Source organism: Eptesicus fuscus, chromosome 5, assembly GCF_027574615.1.
Source record: "Eptesicus fuscus isolate TK198812 chromosome 5, DD_ASM_mEF_20220401, whole genome shotgun sequence".
NCBI lineage: Eukaryota > Metazoa > Chordata > Mammalia > Chiroptera > Vespertilionidae > Eptesicus > Eptesicus fuscus.
Window position 1 is genome coordinate 45,191,363 of NC_072477.1, and position 19,967 is coordinate 45,211,329.

At 48.7% G+C, this 19,967-nt stretch overlaps 1 protein-coding gene and 1 pseudogene across 12 annotated transcripts in view; one reads left to right on the top strand and one right to left on the bottom strand.

Annotated features, from left to right (window-relative positions):
* Positions 1–11,881: 11,881 nt before the first annotated feature.
* LOC103283803 (G-patch domain and KOW motifs-containing protein-like) lies at positions 11,882–13,778 on the bottom strand (annotated as a pseudogene).
* Positions 13,779–16,199: 2,421 nt separating this feature from the next.
* Positions 16,200–19,967, top strand: part of PARP16 (poly(ADP-ribose) polymerase family member 16) — a 47,921-nt gene continuing 44,153 nt past the window's right edge. For 10 of the 12 annotated variants that reach the window (XR_008556104.1, XM_054716130.1, XM_054716131.1 and 7 more), the window contains exons 1-2: positions 16,331–16,511; positions 16,864–17,056. Coding sequence is in view for 11 of the 12 variants with exons in the window: in XM_054716130.1 (XP_054572105.1) it covers positions 16,883–17,056 (174 nt within the window). In the remaining variant the exon portion in view is untranslated. The other 2 variants (XM_054716125.1, XM_054716126.1) reach the window with 2 other exon arrangements.

Sequence of the window (19,967 nt, forward strand, 5' to 3'; positions counted from 1 at the left end):
TGACACCAGATTTCAACTCCTCACATCCATAAGTGACACATTCAAGAGGCAGACTCAGTGAGCACCAAAGCCCCACTGAAGCAAGTCCTGCCCCATAAGTGTGTCTCCAGCACAGCAGTTCTTCCATTATAGACACAGCAGGTCCTCACAGCCAATTGGCCTGGAGGTCAATTCCTCCCAGTGTACCAACAGCAATCAAGGCTTAACTACACCAAGACTTTGCACTCAGCCCACAAAGGGGTGCACCAAGAGTGTCCACCTCAGGTGATAAGGGAGGCTGAACCACTGGTCACCTACCACAGAAAACCACTCCATCAACACAGGGAAACAGCAAAATGCAGAGACAAAGAAACATGTCACGAATGAAAGAAATGGAGGAAAGCAAACGGCTGGACATAGAGTTCAAAACCACATTTATAAGGTTACTCAAGAATCTTCTAAAAACCGCCGAGAAACTTGATAAGACCTCTGAGGAGCTTAGTGAGACCTTCAAGAACCTTAATGAGAATGCCAAAAAAATGGAAAAGGACCAGTCAGAAATTAAGCATACACTGTCTGAAATAAAGAATATACAGAAATTCAACTGTAGATCAAAGGACCCCAAGAATCAAACCAAAGATCTGAAATACGAGGAAACAAAAAACACCCAACCAGAAAAGCAAAAAGCAAAAAAAATCCAAAAATATGAAGATAGTGTAAGGAGCCTCTGGGACAACTTTAAGCGTACCAACATCTGAATTATTGGGGTGCCAGAAGAAGAGAGAGAGCAAGATACTAAAAACCTATTTGAAGAAATAATGACAGAAAACTTTCCCTACCTGGTGAAAGAAGTAGACTTACAAGTCCAGGAAGTGCACAGAACCCCAAACAAGAGGAATCCAAAGAGGACCACACCAAGACACATCATAACTAAAATGCCAAGAGCAAAAGACAAAGAGAGAATATTAAAAGCAGCAAGAGAAAAACAGTTAGTTACCTACAAGGGAGCTACCCATACGACTGTCAGCTGATTTCTCAACAGAAACTATTGAGGCCATAGCAGGCCAGAAGGGAGTGGCAAGAAATATTCAAAGTGATGAACAGCAAGAACCTACAACCAAGATTACTCTACCCAGCAAAGCTATCAGTTCAGAATTGAAGGTCAGATAAAGAGCTTCACTGATAAGAAAAAGCTAAAGGAGCTCATCACCACCAAACCAGGATTATATGAAATGCTGAAGGGTATTCTTTAAGAAGAGGAAGAAGAAGAAAAAGGTAAAGATAAAAATTATGAACAACAAAATGACAACAAATACATACCTACCAACAAGTGAATCTAAAAATCAAGTGAATAAAAAATCTGATGAACAGAATGGACTGATAAATATAATAGAATCAGGGACATAGAAAGGGAGTGGACCGACAATTCTCAGGGGGAAGGGGGTGTGAGGGGTGCGGGAAGAGATTGGACAAAACTCTTACACCTATGGATGAAGACAGTGGCGGGGGGTAAGGGCATGGGGTGGGATGGGGAATCAGGTGGAGGGGAGCTATGGGGAAATAAAAAAGAGGAACACCTGTAATGATCTGAACAATAAAGATTTATTAAAAAAAAAGAGAGAGAACAGTTAATTCTGCCATCTTTCTACCCACCGCTAAGAGGGGGCCTCTGAGCATGATTGCCTGGAAGTCCTAGAGGAGGTTTATTCCAGCCGGCCAGACCTAAGGGATAGGCCCCTGCAAAATGCGGACTTGGTATTATTCACAGACGGCAGCAGCTTCTTAGATGAAGGAAAAAGACAAGCCGGCGGATATGCAGTGGTATCAAACTTTGAGACAATTGAAGCACAGGCCCTGCCTGAAGGATGGTCAGCACAGAGGGCAGAACTTTGGGCCCTCGCCAGAGTCTTAGAACTCAGTAAGAATAAGCATGCCAACATCTACACTGACTCACACTATGCCTTTGCTACCCTGCATGTCCATGGGGCCATATATAAGGAAAGGGGGCTCTTGACAGCAGGAGGAAAAGGAATCAAAAATCAGAATGAGATTTTAAAGTTACTAGAAGCAGTCTGGGAGCCCAAGGAAATAGCCGTCATCCATTGCAAAGGTCACCAGAAAGGGGAAGACTCAGTGTCAGAAGGAAACCAGCGTGCTGACGCTGCAGCCAAGCAGGCTGCCAAAGAACAAGCAGCACCGGCACGGATCATGTTGGCCCCCGAATTACCTGAACCTCCAAAATACACTCCTCAGGAAGAGAAATGGGCCCAGAAAGAGGGGGGCAAGAGAACAATGGAAGGCTGGTGGATACTCCCAGATCATAGGGTCTATGTCCCAGAACAGTTAGCCCATAAGGTAGTCCTCCAGCAGCATGAACTCACTCATTTAGAAAAGGCTGCCCTAGAAGCTTTGTTAGGCAGGTACTACCTGATTGCCTGTCTACCCTCCTTGGGTGCCTCAGTTTCTCAGCGTTGTCTCCTCTGTGCTCAGAACAATGCCAAACAGGGTCCTGTGGGACCAATAGGAGTTCAGCGCTGTGGGCAAGCTCCTTTTGAGGACTTAGAAGTAGATTTTACAGAAATAGGGCCTAGCAGAGGGAATAAATACCTGCTAGTCTTTGTTTGCACCTTTTCAGGTTGGGTCGAGGCATATCCCACTCGCACTGAAAAGGCGAGAGAAGTCACTAAGGCACTGCTGAAGGATATAATTCCGAGGTATGGAATGCCTCTTACCATACGGTCCGATAATGGCCCAGCCTTTGTAGCAGAAATAGTACAACAGGTAACTAAGGCTTTAGAAATTAAATTGAATCTACATACAGCCTACAGGCCTCAGAGTTCAGGGAAAGTGGAGCGCATGAACCGGACTCTAAAGCAGGCCATGGCTAAGCTATGCCAAGAGACAACCTTACCCTGGACAGATATCTTGCCTCTTGTACTCCTGAGGGTATGCTGTGCCCTGAGGGCCAGGGTAGGTTTCTCTCCCTTTGAAATTCTATATAGTAGACCCCCTCCCTTAATTCGGCCAAAGGGAGATTTGGGGGAAATAGGGAACTTAGAAATCCAGAAACAACTACAAGGACTTGGAAAAACTGTCTTTGAGGTCCACAGTGGGTTATTGACTGACTATCCATCTCTCTAGGAACAGCTGTGCATCCTTATAAACCTGGAGACCAGGTTTGGGTAAAGGACTGGAAAAAGGAGCCCCTCAAGCCTACCTGGAAGGGACCCTATCCAGTCATATTAACCACCCCCCACAGCTCTCAAGGTTGCAGGACTAAACACCTGGATCCACCACTCCCGGGTGAAGGCAGCCCACCAGCCGAGTGACATCCAGTCTGAGTGGAAGGTGACCTCTGACCAGAAACACCCCCTGTGGGTCACCCTCAAGAAGACAGCAGACCTGGCCGAGTAACCTGCTCCAAGGAATTCAGATAACACCCTACTGAATTCTCCCTAACACTAATCTTTCTTTTTTATCTCCTCCTAAGGTAACATGCTCTAGTATTTCTGGATAAACACTGGTCTTATCTAATAATTCTTATTTTTTCTTTTTATGAGTGCCAGCAGAATTCAAGACTAGTACCAGGAGGAGAACTCATCTGCTCTTGCTGGGACACAGAAGCACCATAAAATTACTGCTCCCCACACAGCTAGGAAACAAAGGCCTTATCATAAATTGTTGGATTATACCTTGTCATGACATCCTTTGCTCCTTGCTTAGAAGCTTGATACCCAAATATGCTGGCCCGGGTAGTCCACGAGAAAACCCAATCAAGCCAGGTTTTTGTTAGCTATACTTATCAGCCTGTGGCATGTTACGACTCTACTACCAAATGCACTTGGGGGTTGGGGGGGTTGTATTGGACGGGGGAAAAAAAATAATAGGACCTGCCATGGCCAGTGTGCAGCTAACTAATGTTGCTCCTATTTGTTTCAGCAGTACACAGGGCCAACATCCAACAGGTCCCCTCCCAGATGAACTATGCAACTCTACCCCCAAGGCTGAAAACACCACCTACTCCTGGTGCCCCCTGCAGGAACATTCTACATGTGTGGGACCACTGCTTACCTCTGCCTGCCTGCAAACTGGATGGGAATGCCTTTAAACAGATGGTCCTACAAACCAGAAGATCTCCCTACAAAACCCTCTGAGAGGAAGAAGTGGGGTGCTAACCCTTTGGTCATCGTCCCTTTACAGCAGGAAGTAGCTAAGAGCGGTTGTCACCCCTGTTCACCATAACATCCCATGGTCATTGCTCCACAAGGCTAAAAGAAGCTTGTGGGACAAGGGAGGGCGGGGAGAGAATGAGGAGGAAACTGGTCTTGCAAGGCCTGTCAGGCCATAAAAACTGTGAACAATGCACTGCCCTGGGTGCGGGGGAGGGTCACTATCGCTGGCCCCAGGACAGATCATCGGATATGGTCTGGGGACCCCCAACACCTGGGGGCCTTCCTGTAAGCCCATGAAAGGGGGCGGAACCATATCTGCAAGACAAAGACCCCAGAAGATTATACAAAGTGAAACCCTCTGCGTGTTTCTTCATGCTGATTTGGAAATTATTCCCTGAGTCCACTAGTGTTAATAAACAGGGTCCCTCCCTTTCTCTAGGAAGTGTGCTTGGTATTTCTTTGGTCTTCTGCAACACTATAAAGCTAGGTGAACAAACTCTTTTGCCACCGACTTGCACTTTCTCTCTCCTTTGCCTTAGTAGCTGCCCAGCTGATGGCCTGCGGACTCCACACTCCAGGCGGTACAGCAGCAAAGCCACAGACCACAGCTGGAGCACAAGCTAAGCTCACCAAATGCTCACCAAATGCTCCCCAAAGGCATGGGATCTCTGCACATTTCGGGCCCTGCTTTTCCGTGGTGAGATGGACAGAGATGGGACATTGGGGAACTTATTTAATTTTACTTTGCGACTAAATTTGTCACCAAGCCTCATCCTCTCTGGTGGGTCTCTGGAAATGTGTTTTTCCTCACAACAGGGCAAGAACACCACTTCCACTGGCAATCAGACCACGACTCTGAAGGGATGCACCTGCAGAAGCTGATGAATATTCTCTTGAGGTCCTTCCCTAAGACGCCCCTACACTCCCGGCCTTTAGAGCCCTCAGGCAGCCCTGACCTATAGTGTCGTCCAGATTTGCCAAGGTTGCGGGTTCCATCCCTTGTCAGGTCACCTGCGGGAAGCAACCAATGAATGCATAAAGAACCAGTGTTTCTCTCTAAAATCAATAACTAAAAATGTAATAACCCTGGCTGGTTTGGCTCAGAGGATAGAGCGTCAGCCTATGGACCAAAGGGTCCTGGGTTCGATTCCAGTCAAGGGAAGGTACCTCCTCTGGGCCCTGGTTGGGGCCCGTGCAGGAGGAAACCAATCGATGTGTTTCTCTTGCAGCCATCTTTGTCTCTCTTTCCCTCTCTCTTCCCCTCTCTGTAAAAATCAATAAAAAAATAGCCTTGGGTGAGGGTTAAAAAATTTTTTTAAAAAATAAATAAAACCCTCTCTCCTTCCCAGGAGCATGCCCATGCCTTTCTCTTCCCCTCTTCCTCCCCCACTGCCCTGAATCTCTTCGGCTCTAAGGGTCCCCACGAGACTTACAACCAGGGGAGCAATGGGCAGTGGCAGCTCATCCTGGACTAAAGCCCTAAACCTGTCCCCAGACCCCTTTTGCTCTGACTCTCCAGTGCACTGACAGCAGCCCCGCTTGGCTCACTTCTTTCCCATGAGCTGCCAGAGAGCCAAAGCAGCCCACCAGGCTCTCTCCTGCTGCTTCTTCAGTGCTAGGCCCTTCCATGTTTCACTTTCTCCAGCTTGTCAGAATAAACAAGTACAGTAGTTGCTGCGAACAGAAGTTTATTCTAGAAATAATATTTTCATACTTAGAAAAGTTGAGTAGAAAATAAATTTTTGACTGGAAAATATCATACTGTTTGCAATGTGCTATGGATATGCAAATGATATCTGAATAATCACTCTTTAGACTCTGGGAAATGTCTTAGTATTCAAAATTTACTCTGGGAGGTTTTGGTCTGATTCCTGGTCAGGCTAATTCCCCAGGTTGGCAGCTCAATCCCCAGCATGCAGGAGGCAGCTGATCAATGATTCTCTCTCATCATTGATGTTTCTATCTCTCCTTCTCCCTTCATCTCAGAAATCCATAAAAATAGTTTGAAAAAAACAAAAACAAAATTTACTCTGGGAGGGGATGGAGCTGGGTGGAGAGAGGCAAAGAGGGGGAAATGGCAGACATCTGTGATAGTGTTAAACACAACAACAACAAAAAGTTAACATCACACACATACAAATATTTGCTCTGGCACCACCTTGAAAGGCAAAGGAGAGGCTTGGTTTCCTGGTATCTAAAGTCTGAGCTGATCAACTAGCAATATTCTGCTTCTATTTATTCATACAATGGGACTTTGAGTATGATTTGTTTTAAATAAAGAGATTTTCTGATAGGTGGGGTGGTGGCAGACCATCAGAATACCAACATACTTAATGGTTAGTACAAAATTCAGCATAGTGGTTACCCACAGTGGGGACATAGGGGTATAATTGGGAAAAGTCCCACAGAAGGAAGGGTTCAAAAGTGTTGGCCATACCCTTCTTCTTAAACTGGGAGGGAGGCATCAAGGTTTCATTTTGTTACTTTTTCATATCCATGAACATTGTAAATCTCCCCCTTCATTGAATCTATTTTTATATTTTTCAATATCTGTATATATAAAAGCCTAAGTGACCGTTATGACCAGTCGACTGAATGACTGGTTGACCACTCACTATGATGCGCACTGACCACCAGGGGGCAGACGCTCAAAGCAGGAGCTGCCCTCTGGTGGTCAGTGTGCTCCCACAGCCCACCTCCTGTGGCTGGCAACCTCCCGCGGTCCCTCCCCTTGGCCGGCCCCGATCACCCCAATTTGGACTGGGCAAGATGGCCCCAATTGGCCCTGATCACCGGCCAGGCCGAGGGACCCCATCTGTGCATGAATTTGTGCACTGGGCCTCTAGTAGTTTTATAGTTTGACAATAAGGATTTTTTTGGTTAGATTTACTTTATTCTTAATATCTGATCGTTTTGTGGCTAGTATGCATTTGGGGGTGTTAATTTACATTCTTTATTGTTGAAAGTATTACATATGTCTTCTTTCAAACCCCCCCCCCCCCCAGTGACCTCTCCCTGGCTGCTCCCACTCCCCCAGCACATGCCCTCACCCCCCTACTGTCTGTGTCCATTGGTTATGCTTATATGCATGCAAACAAGTCCTTTGGTTGACCTCTTACCCCCTCCTCCTACCCTCCCCTGCATTCCCTCTGAGTATAGATTTTTTAAAATATCAATTTATAGTTGCTTATTGCTGGTATATAGTTGGATTTTATTTATTGCTATTGCATTCAACAATCTTACACTCTAGTTCTAATAGATTGTAGATTCTATTGAGTGTTGTATGTATACAAGCGATCATTTAAAAATGACAAGTCCGGCCCTAGCTGGTTTGGCTCAGTGGATAGAGCATTGGCCTGCGGACTGAAAGGTCCCAGGTTCAATTCCGGCCAAGGGCACATTCCCAGGCTGCGGGCTCGATCCCCAGTAGGGGGCAGCCAATCAATGATTCTCTCTCATCATTGATATTTCTATCTTTTTCTCCCTCTCCCTTCCTCTCTGAAATCAATAAAGATATTAAAAAAAAAAAATAAAGTAAAAAGGACAAGTTAGTTTTTTTCTTATAAGTCTTATACTTTTTATTCTTTCTTCCTTTACTTAACACATTGAACTAAAGTGATGGTAGTGGGTATCTTTTTCTTATTCTGGTCATGGCTTTCACTGGACCACCATTAAATGTCAAGTTTGCTGTGGCTAGGTGGGCTTCATGGGCCAGTAGTCTGTACAGTTGCATATTTAGACCCGTTTAGGTGCAGAAAAATTATACAAATCCAGCTGCATTGGGTCCTGTGCTCCTAAGGCCCAGCTCTGCAATTGCCTTCATGAAAGTCTTAATTCTTGAACAAGGTCCTACATCTTCATTTTGTATTGGGTCTTAACAGGTTTCTGGTAGAAACTGTTTTGATTAAGCTAGTTCCATTGTATTACTAGTTTGCATTGTTTTTGGTTTTGTTGTAAATCCTCACCCAAGGATATTTTGTGCATTGATTCTTAGAGAGAGTGGAAGGGAGAGGGAGAAACAGAGAGAGAAAAACACTGATGTGAGAGAGACACATGGATTGGTTGTCTCCCACATGCACTCCGATCAGGCCGGGGATTGAGCCTGCAACTGAGCTCCCTGCCCTTGACCGGCATCAAACCTGGGACCCTTCAGTCCACAGGCAGACTCTCTCCATTGAGCCAATCTGTTTTAGGGCTAGTGTGCACTGTCTTTAAAAATGGAATTTATTGGAGTGACATTGGTTAATAAAATTATATAGGTTTCAGGTGTAGAATTCTATAATACATCATCTATATATTGTATCATGTGTTCACCACCCCAACTCACGTTCTAGTTTGCTTTGAGATATATATATATATATATATATATATATATATATGTATATGTATATATGTATATATATTTTTTAATAGTATAGGCCAGTGGTCGGCAAACCGCGAGCCGCGGTTTGCTGCTCTGTTGGCTAATGAGTTTGCCGACCACTGGTATAGGTGAATATTGAGAGAATCATAAGTTTTTCCTTTTAATCTATTAATGTTTAAAAGACAAAATTCAGCTGAGCAAATTTGAAGATCTATTGGGTTCATGAAGTAATTCATGAATTGGAAGCATCCCATCTAGCCACTACCCAAAAGGATGCTCTCATGGGGTTGTACAAAATAGACTTTTATTGATTTTAGAGAGAAGGGAGAGGGAGACAGAAACATCAATGATGAGAGAATCATTGATCTACTGCCTCCTGCACACCCTCCTACCCCCTCTCTTCCCCCTCTCCCCCTCCCCGGGATTGAGCCCAAAATCTGGGCACGTGCCCTGAGTGGGAATTGAACCATGTCCTCCTGGTTCCTAGGTTGACACTCAACCACTGAGCTATGCCATCCAGGCCAAAATAGATTTTTATAGGAAGAAAGAGGGCAGAACTGAGAAGTTAAGAGTGGATTATTTTAGGCAGGGATATCTTCCTTAGGGGAAGGCAGCGGGGGTTAACAGGGAAATTATCTCACTGATGTGGATCAGGAAATTCCAAACTGATCAGTTTAAAATTCCACTTTTGGGAGTAGCTGAAACTGTATTTGGCTTATAAGTTAAATCTAGGTTTGGTATCATAGGCTTTTAGCAGAAACGACGCCATATTGGGCCTGTGATTTCCTCTTTAACAATGTGGAAAATTACATGCATAGATTTTCTGTGATAAATCATCCCTGTATTTTTGGCCTAAATTCAATTTGGCAATAATGTATTTAAAACATATTTGATTTTTTAGAAAAGTTTTAAATATATAAAAAAGTTGTGAAGCTGGTACAGAGTTCCTCTATACCCCACAACCAGTTGCCCCTTTCATTAACATGTTATTATTAGTATGCTTCAGAGAAGAGCAACTTTAACGTATTTATCCAGCAAACAATCCTTGAGGCTGAGAATGAGTCTCTGTCTAAGGGCCCACAGGTGTTACCTGGCACGGACTGTGCTAGAGTGGGTCTGTCTGGGGCCAGCCTGCAGGCAAGACTTCACAACCCGAGTCCAGGTGGTTTTGAGAGCACGTTTATTAAAGCTTGTAAGAAATAAGGCAAGCTCCTCAAATCAGGGGTCCCTGTAGAACACAAAGCATACTCAGGAGCTAGACAGCAAGGCAAAAAGCAAATATATTTACCCCTGCAGGAGGTGCATACACGCAGCGTCTGGGTGCACACTCACACTGAGCAGTGTCCACTGGGGCTTTGATGTCTGCATCAGGCAGGTGATCTGTTCCTCACTCTTGATTGGAAGAGCTTAGGCTCCCAGTCTTGCGTGATTGGCTAATTTAAAGGAATGGGTTGACCTTTGCCATTTCAAAATGGCCGCCCCCAGGGGAGCTGCAAGTCACACTCCCAAATGTTGGCTGCCTAAACTCCCTTCTTTGACAGAAAAGATTGTTTATTCTGACAAGCTGGAGAAAGTGAAACATGGAAGGGCCTAGCACTGAAGAAGCAGCAGGAGAGAGACTGGTGGGCTGCTTTGGCTCTCTGGCAGCTCATGGGAAAGAAGTGAGCCAAGCCGGGCTCCTGTCCGCGCACTGGAGAGTCAGAGCAAAGGGGGTCTGGGGACAGGTTCAGGGCTTTAGACCAGGATGAGCGGCCACTGCCCATTGCTCCCCTGGTTGTAAGTCTCGTGGGGACCCTTAGAGTCGAGGAGATTCAGGCCAGTGGGGGAGGAAGAGGGGAAGAGAAAGGCATGGGCATGCTCCTGGGAAGGAGAGAGGGTTTTATTTATTTAAAAAAAAATTTTTAGCCCTCACCCGAGGCTATTTTTCTATTGATTTTTACAGAGAAGGAAAGAGAGACAAAGATGGCTGCGAGAGAAACACATCGATTGGTTTCCTCCTGCACGGGCCCCAACCAGGGCCCAGACGAGGTACCTTCCCTTGACCAGAATCGAACCCAGGACCCTTTGGTCCATAGGCCGACGCTCTATCCTCTGAGCCAAACCAGCCAGGGTTATTACATTTTTAGTTATTGATTTTAGAGAGAAACACTGATTCTTTATGCATTCATTGGTTGCTTCCCGCAGGTGACCTGACAAGGGATGGAACCCGCAACCTTGGCAAATCTGGACAACACTACAGGCCAGGGCTGTCTGAGGGCTCTAAAGGCCGGGAGTGTAGGGGTGTCTTAGGGAAGGACCTCAAGAGAATATTCATCAGCTTCTGCAGGTGCATCCCTTCAGAGTCGTGGTCTGATTGCCAGTGGAAGTGCTGTTCTTGCCCTGTTGTGAGGAAAAACACATTTCCAGAGACCCACCAGACAGGATGAGGCTTGGTGACAACATTTATTCGCAAAGTAAATTTAAATAAGTTCCCCAATGTCTGAACTCTGTCCATCTCACCACGGAAAAGCAGGGCCCGAAATGTGCAGAGATCCCGTGCCTTTGGTGAGCATTTGGTGAGCTTAGCTTGTGCTCCAGCTGTGGTCTGTGGCTTTGCTGCTGTACCGCCTGGAGTGTGGAGTCCGCAGGCCATCAGCTGGGCAGCTACTAAGGCAAAGGAGAGAGAACGTGCAAGTCGGTGGCAAGAGAGTTTGTTCCCCTAGTTTTATAGGACTGGAAGGCTCCAGACGTTTATTCTAAATAACTCCTAATCAGTTTCCCAAATTTTCCGGGCTTGCTTTGGCTCCACCTCCCCGTTAGACTGACAGGCCTCTCAGGCCCAGCACCGCCCCCTGCGCCATTTTTCCTTCATTGCGCACGTCCTCCCCTCCCCCGGCCTCCCCTCCCCCATCCAGTAGAGGAGGGGGAAGGGAGGGGAGGTAATCCCTTTGGAGGGACAAAGCTGCGGTTCCCTGGGGTGTGAAGCTGTAGCTTCCCGGTGAAAGTGTCCCCTTGGCTCCCCCCTGGGAGCGCGCCCCTGCTTTCCCTTCCCCCTTCGCCCTGCCTTCCCCGCCCAGGCAGTTACCATTAGCTTCCTCACTCCCAAGCTCCAAGTGGCTTCCTTTACCTCTATAACTTGTTTCCTAAGCCCATTTCTTTGGTACTTATGTATCTATTTTTTTGGAAATGTTTTTATTTCCCACTAACTGCTGGCAAATGCTAGCGGTGTGTCCAGCCTCCCGTCTGGTCTACCCACTGCGTGCCCTGCCCCTGTCCCAGGGCTGCGAGGCAAGTGCAGGACAGAACAGTGACCTCCCCCTTGGCAGAGGCAGGCTTCTCACACTGTACAGAACTGGTAACTGCCTGGGGGACGGAATGGGCCCCTGGGTCAGTCTTCCCGTGAGTCAGTGGGGACCATGTACTTCCAAACAGCATCATAGCGGAGCTCCACCAGCCGATTCTCTGTCCGCAGCTGAACCACAGCCTGGCTCTGCTCTCTGTGCCAGCCCAGCAGGTGGCCCACCCTTCCAACCTGTGGCCCCAGCACCACCATCACCCGTTTGTTTGCCCTGGACCTTGGGGATGAGGGTGTCCAGCATGTCTTCCCTGACGCCTTCCAGGACCTGGCCTTCATCTGTCCAACATACACAAGTATCTGGGCTGAGGACATGTTCTGTTATTGAGGAGGCTAAAAGGGCTAATTCCAATGAAACCCTGATATTTGGAGGCTAGTGATCCGAATCCAAGCCAGCAAGCTCAGTGTACATTCCTGATAACCTATAATTAAGTCACTACCTCTTTCCCAGATACTGGTCTTGCAGAACCGGTTACAGAGGCCTTTGGGCTGCGGACAGTGCACTGCCCAGAGGGAGGGTTATTAATGCTGACGCCAGGCCAGACCATCAGATATGGCCTGGAGACCCCCAACACCTGGGGGCCTTCTTGCAAGGCCCGCGAAAAGGACCGGAAGCATAATCCGTGTTTGTGGGACAAAGATCACAGGGAGGGAGATATAAGAGAGGGCCCCATGCATGTTCCTGCACTCAGATTTGGAAGGCTGTTCCCTGAGTCCACTGGCGTATTAAACAGTGTCCCTCCTTTTTTTCTCAGAAGCATCCTTGGTTTTCTTTGGTCTTCTGCAACATTATCACCTTGGGGCCGTAATACTGACCGCAATAGTACAGTTTGTCCACAAACCACACAAGCAGGTCCCTGTGCAACTGGTGCTGCCCCCTAGAGGCTGCTTTCTTACTCTTGGATGGAGGCTCCTCTTGTGGGTCTGGAAGGTGTTTCAGCTTCCTCTCTTCAGCTCCCCCACCGGTTGGGTAGGTCCTGTCCGGACCCTGGAAGGCCTTCTGTAACAAGGCTGTTCTGTTTTGTTGCCCTGATGAGGGAGTTTTGCTCACCTGGCTGGGATCCAAGCAGTGCTTGTCAAATTCCTGCTGGGAGACAGGCCACAGGCAGTACTCACTAACAGTCACCATGTGGCTTCCCACGGCCAAATGAATCATGGCCCAGACATTGTCGGTGTCCAGGCCTTCCACCTTTCTAGAGTCTTCTGACAGGGCCAGAAGGAACCGCCACAGCTCCTCCAGGTACCAGTCCTTGAGGCTGGTCTTCCTGATGCTTCTCTTGCTTTTCACCTGGGCTTGGTAGGTGAGGGGGGCCGGTGGGGGTCAGGGTCTGGACCTCAGCCAAGCTGGTGCCCAGCCCTAACTCTTTAGTGAGTTTACATGGGGCTTCACCACTTGATTGAAGGTGTGGCTGATGCCCCAGCCAGGTTTCCAGCCCATGCCCCGCAACATGGACAGCCCGTAGGCCTTCACAGGGACTGCCTCATAATCGGCCGCCTTGGGCACTGTCTCTGCCCAGGGCTCGCTGCCTGCCCCTTTCTTGTGGGTGCATCTTTTCTGGATCATGGGGTCGACACGCGCATTCTCTCTTTCTTCCAGAGAGTTCTTGAGTTCCTCAACGAACTCTTTCATAGCCTGGGACAGCATCCCATCCCCAATGGCCTCAATATCTGTGGATGGGCCTGGGCCTCAATCTTGGTGGCTGCCTTCGATGGTCATTCTGGATCAAAGAGACGACTTCCTGGGGGCATTCACACTCTGCAACTTCCTCCCTTCTGTGGTCTTCAAGAAATCCTTCTCTTCCTGAGCTGCACCAGGGTTGTCTCCCTGGCTGGCCAGCTGTCTTTGGGCGGCCTTACTACTGAAGCTAACCAAAATTGGGGCAGTAGAGAGTCCCGCCGGCTGCAAAGCACCCTCTTCGGTGTCCACCATCTTGCTCCTCTTCCCAGGCTGCTCTCCCATTTCCTTTAGGAATTACTTTTTCTACCTGTATAACTTACCAAATAAATGTTCTCTTACAGTTTGGATCTTGGCTCTGAATTCTTTCTTAGCCAGAACCCAAGTACCAAGGTTGCTGAACCCAGGTTTGGTCTGACCGCATCTACAACAGGTCCATCAGTTCATTGTGTGGCCATGTGAGAATAAACAAGTCATCTTTTCTGTCAAACAACAGTTGAGACAGCCGCCATTTTGGACTGTGTGACTTGGCAGCTGCCATGTTGGCCACATGGCTTGCAGCTCCCCTGGGGCTGCCATCTTGAAACAGCAAAGGCCAACCCCTCCCTTTGAATTAGCCAATCATGAAAGACTGTGTGCCTGAGCTCCAATCAAGAGCAAGGGACAGGTCACGTGCGTCAGGGATTATAAACCTGAACAGACTGCCTGGTCGGTGGGCATGGGCTTTCAGACCATGTGTGCACACCTTTCTACATAGAAGTAAAGATGCTTGCCTTGCTGCCTGGCTCCCGAGTGTGTTTTGTATTCTACCAGAACCCCTGACTTGGGCGGCTCGCCTTATTTCTAACAGCCAGGAGCCAGGAGTCAGGCCGGAGCAATGATAGAGGTTTCCTTTGTTCAAGAGTTTGCTACTAAATATGAAATCTTCTGGCACTTGCAGTGGCCATGCCTACACATTTCCTTGGCCAATGCCCCATTCCCAGGTGTGACTGAAGAGTAATCACCTTCCCACATCACCCAGACCTTACTGGGCATGCCTCTATTGTCCTGTCCCCTCCTCCAGCGATCTATTGGGAACAGACTTGGAAAATGTTAATGTTAGGGTCGCCAAAGGAGGTACGTAGAAGGCTGAAAGGGGTAAAGAATTAGGAACTTTTTAGGTCATCTGGAAACCAGGTGGACTGAGCCCCCAAACGGCATCAGCACCCAGCTATGAGAGTCAGAGATTTTAAAGGACTCTAGGCTGGCTTTTTTGGCAGGGAATTCTCTGGGCGGATCCGGATCCTGGGCAAGTCTGGAGGGGAAAGTTACTGGTCTTAGCAAATGGAATGTGGTCTAAGCAAAAGGGAATGTTGGTTGTGAAATGATCTAAAGATCAGTTTCCCAGGGGAGGGGACATGGATTGGATTATTTGATCAGACCTAACAGTTAACTAGCTTTCTGGCAAAGCTGTATAAATGGCATGCCTACATTATCTAGACTCCCTTTTATTCCTTTCCTGTTATTTAATAACCATGTTATTGTAACAGTATTAGTCACCAGGCCTCCTGCCCCACTGCTATAGGCTCTGTCTTTCTGGGCATGACCTTCAGCTCTTTGGGGACATTAGGACACTTTTTAGAGCTCTGGACCAGTCCAGGCTTCAGAGCAACCAGAGGTCTGACTAGCACTCCTGGAGCAGCCAGCACTCACGGTCTGGCCTGGGAAGCCTTGTGGTGTCTGCGGATCCAGTCTTGCTCTTCCTCCCAAACTCATACAATGCAATGGCATAGACCACCTTTCCTCAGAGACCAGGGCCCAGCTCAGCCTTGATGCAGAAGGAGGGGAAGTTCCTCCCTCAGAAGATGCTGGGGTGTGGGGATGTGGGCAGGTTATTGAGGGACTTCTTCTTCTTCTTCTTTTTTTTTAAAAAAAATATATTTTATTGATTTTTTACAGAGAGGAAGGGAGAGGGATAGAGAGCTAGAAACATCGGTGAGAGAGAGACACCGATCAGCTGTTGAGGGACTTCTTGATCCAGGAGTTGGCAATGGCCTGTGATTAGATTTCCACGTGACCATGAGGCCACACTGGGGTTTTTTTCTCTAATAGGGTTGTAAGCTGGGAGAGGGGATGGGACTCAAGTCCCATCCCTCCTGCAATTAGGTCAATCTCCCCAGGCTCCCTTTCAGAGAGGGCTCCAAAGGAGGAACTTGGCACGCCTTGTCTGGAAGGCCAGAAACTTAAGCAACGCCGAAAATTCTGGAGGCGGAAAGGCAGAGAGAGGGTCATTTGGTTTTCAGATCTGGGCATGAATCCCAGATACACCTGGTCCGGCTGTGGGACCTTGGGCCAGCTCTGCAGTACTCTGACACTCATTTTCCCTGGGTGATAAATGGCTCCTTTTGCGTAACCAGTTTTGGAGGGAAATAATTCACGAGGGAGGCAGTAGGTAGTGGCAATTCCCCAGGAGAGACTAGTCACAGCCCACGGAGCTGTGACAAAGGCAAGTCCAAGGGCGGGTCCAAAGGGCGCCTGGGTCCGTTGCCAGTCCCGGCTTCTGTGAGAATGGCACGCAGCAGCGTGGGTGTCTCCGCGGGGCCAGGGGCCCACACCTGACACCTGGGGACCGCTGGGCTCGCGGTGGGCGGGCACAGCCCGCACCTGGGCGGGGCGGGCGGGGAAGGGGCGGGCCGCGGCGGGGCTGGGAGGAGCGCGGAGCGGCTGGGGGAGCGCGGCGCCGGGAGGGGAGGTAGGCCGAGTGCGCGGGGCGCCGAGCCCCTCCGGCGGGCAGGGCTCGGGGACCGGGCTCGGTGAGCGGACCGGACCGCTGGCAGAAGGCAGGCGGCGCCGAGGGCAGCCGGGCGAGCGCGGGGCTTCGGCGGCGCCCGGCCGGAGGCGGGACAGGAAGGCACGGGCGGCGCCGAGCCTTGTGCCGCGCGGGGAGGGGTCTCTGCCCGCGGTACCGCTGGGTGTGCCCCCAGCCCCACGCCCCTGCGGAGGGCACGGGTCAGCACGTTTCCGCCGTTGTGGGCTCATCCCATGTCATAGACCCTCCCCCGGGCTGGGGCCTGCCCCCCACCCCCAAGGCCCCATTATCTCCAGCCCTTCCCGGCCCCCGCCGCGCTGACCCGCGGTCCTGACCTGTCCCTCTCCTCGACCGGCCCGTCTCCCCCGGCAGCGAGCGCTCCGCCAAGACCCCCGCAGGAGACACTCGTTAGCACGTCCTCACCCCTGTCATCCTGCCTAGCTCCACCCCAGGCCTGGCACCCCCAGTCCCCTCTGGCCCTTTGTCCCCGGCCCAGCCCCGCGCTGACCGCAGGCTCAGCCTTTGCTCCTGAACCGCCGCGTCTCCCCGCAGGCCGCGCGCCGCCCCCAGGATGCAGCCCGCAGGCTGGGCGGCCGCCAGGGAAGCGGCGGCCCGCGACACGCTGGCGGCGGACCTGCGGTGCAGTCTGTTCACTTCGGCCCTGCAGAGCTACAAGCGGGACTCCGCGCTGCGGCCTTTCCCCGCGTCCTATGCCCGCCACGACTGCAAGGACTTTGAGGCCCTGGTGAGTGTGCTTCCCCCCCCCCCCCACTCCCCCGCGCTGTCCACTGTTTCCCAGGCCACGTGTCCTGTGGACCCAGGTTAGTAAACATGACAGCCCCTGGACTTCATTTACAGCCCGGCCTTGGGGAGGGTTTCAATGAGCTAAGAACACCCCCCAAGCCCTAATGTGGACACTCCCAAGGCATTTTGTGGCTGCTTCCTCTTGTTAGTGACCAGTGACTTCCAGGAGTGAAGTGAGGAATTCAGCAGTTAGGCCTCCACAACATTTCCTAGTGTGGCCAGCCAATGGGTGTTGATCTGAATCACCGGACTCAGCCAAATAGAAGTTACTCATCCCTTTGCAAATACACAGCCACCAAAAGTAACCAAAGCCACCCCCGTATCTTGATCTTCAGATGAGGTAATATATGGGCAGTGCTCTTATAAATTGTAACATACAGTACACATGTGAGCTGTTGTTTCTTTGATGATTCACAAGGCACTTAATTTCTTGCAGAGTTCACTTTAGGGTCGGCATGCATTCCAGATACCAGTTATTTTTTGTAATTCAAATGTTTGGAATTGCCTAGAAAAATATAATTTTCCAAAATTGATTCTGTAAGAAATAGAAAATTGAAATAGTCTGTAATCATTAAAGACACTGAATTAGTAAATTCACTCAAAGAAAATTCCAGGCCTAGCAGGTTTCCTTGGTGAGTTCTACCAATCACCGAGGCAATAAGTAATTCCAATTGTGTACAAATTCTTCCAAATATTGTAAAAGAGGCTAGTATAACCTTGATCTTACATCTGAAGAGAATGATACAAGAAAAGAACATTATAAGCCAGTGTCACTCCTGAGTATAAATGTAGAAATCCTCTATAAAATACTAGGTTCCTGAATCCAGTAATGTCTAAAAAGAACAATTCCTCATTAACAGGTTGGGTTTATTCCAGGAATGCAAAATGAGTTCAACATTTGAACATCACTTAATGTTATGAACCACACGAACAGATTTAAGGAGGTGTTTAGAATTGTGTCTGACGAGGTGGTCAGGGTTGGGTTCCCTCTTTGCTTTCACTTTCGGGACGTAAAAGGACAAAGGCCCAGTCTCCTGCCTCCCACATGTTCCGTTGAAATCCAGGCTAGGGATGTGTGGAGGGCATCTCAGGCCTAGGCCATCGTACACAGGTATTTCAGGTTCAGGGAGATCAGAGAAAGATAAGCCAACTAACTCTCCCCACAGTTTGTTCTGCAAATTGAGATGTTCAGTTTTGTGAGTTTGTAATATCAGAGCCTTGGGGATGACATGCCTTTATTTTGTCGATAGATTTTAACGGAGCACTTGCTGTGGGCCAGGTGCCTAGGACGCAGGTTAACCAGTGTGGTCAGCTGTACCGTGGGGTAAGCCCTATGCAGGCACGCCTCGGAGATTTTGCAGGTTCAGTTCCAGAGCACTGTAATAAAGTGAGTTGTAACCTTTTTGCTGGTGGAGGGTCTTGCCTTCAATTTGTAAAGAACGCAGTGTCTGTGAAGTGCATCAAAGGAGGTATGCCTGTATATATGAGAGGACGCCCAGAGCAGGGACCCCAGTCCTTGGCACTGAGCTGGGGTCAGGGAACACCAACAAAGAGCAGTAGCTGAGACCATGCTGACTCCCTAGGGGACATGGAAGATTTCAGGGAGCAGAGGGGAGGAAAGGTCTGTTCTAGGAGGAGTAGCAGGACAGGCAGAAAACCAGGAGCTCACCGGCATGTGGCTGTTGTGGGGAGCAGGAAAAGGTGAGGCCAGCCAGTGCATGCAGGGCTTGGCATGTCCTGCCAAGATGTATAGATTTTATCTTTAGTTGGGGAAGCATTGGTGAGATCCATGATGCATTTCTTTCTTTTTTTTAAATTATGTTTTTATTGGTTTTTAGAGAGAGGACGGGAGAGGGATAGAGAGATAGAAACATCAATGAGAGAGAGGAACATCATCAATTGGCTGCCTGCTGGACAGCCCTACTGGGGATTGAGTCCGCAACATGGACATGTGCCCTGACCAGGAATCGAACAAAAGACCTGTTGGCTCCTGGGTCGACACTCAACCACTGAGCCACACCAGCTGGGCCAGGATGCATTTCTGAAAGAGCCTTGTGGTGGTAGGGGGAGAGAGGGATCTGTTCAGGAGAAGAGATAGGTGTCTGAGGGACCACACCCTATGAGATGGTGCCCCACAATGCACTTCATTAACTTTTACCAAGAAACATCCAAGTTGATTAGCATGCTCAGCACCTTCTCTTCCTGCTGGAAGGGCTTACTGGCAAACAGAATTAGGTTTGTTTGATGAATATGGGATAAATGCAAAGGGAGCTTTGGAACTGTTTCGATTTGTTTATGCTTTACATTTTTTTTAAATTATGCAAGTAATATATTCTTGTTATAAAAAATTCAAATGATATCAATCAAGTGAAAGTGCCCTTGATAGAGCTCACACTATCTCATGTCCCTCCCGATAGGGCACACCTTGCTTCCATACCTATAATCCCTTAGGACAGTGGTCGGCAAACTCATCAGTCAACAGAGCCAAATATCAACAGTACAACGATTGAAATTTCTTTTGAGAGCCGAAAACCGACTTCTGCGCATGGGCCACGAAGTTTCAATCGCACTGTATGTGCGCTCCCACACGTGGTATTTTGTGGGAGAGCCACACTCAAGGGGCCAAAGAGCCACATGTGGCTCTCAAGCCGCAGTTTGCCGACCACTGCCTTAGGAGACTTCAGATAGCCCCAAATAGTCACAGACTGTCCCTCGGGCTCATGGTGCCCCTGGAGATACACAGGCAGATTCTTTTTTTTTTTTTTTTTGATTTTTTTATTTTATTTTTTTTTTTTTTTTACAGAGAGGAAGAGAGAGGGATAGAGAGTTAGAAACATCGATGAGAGAGAAAC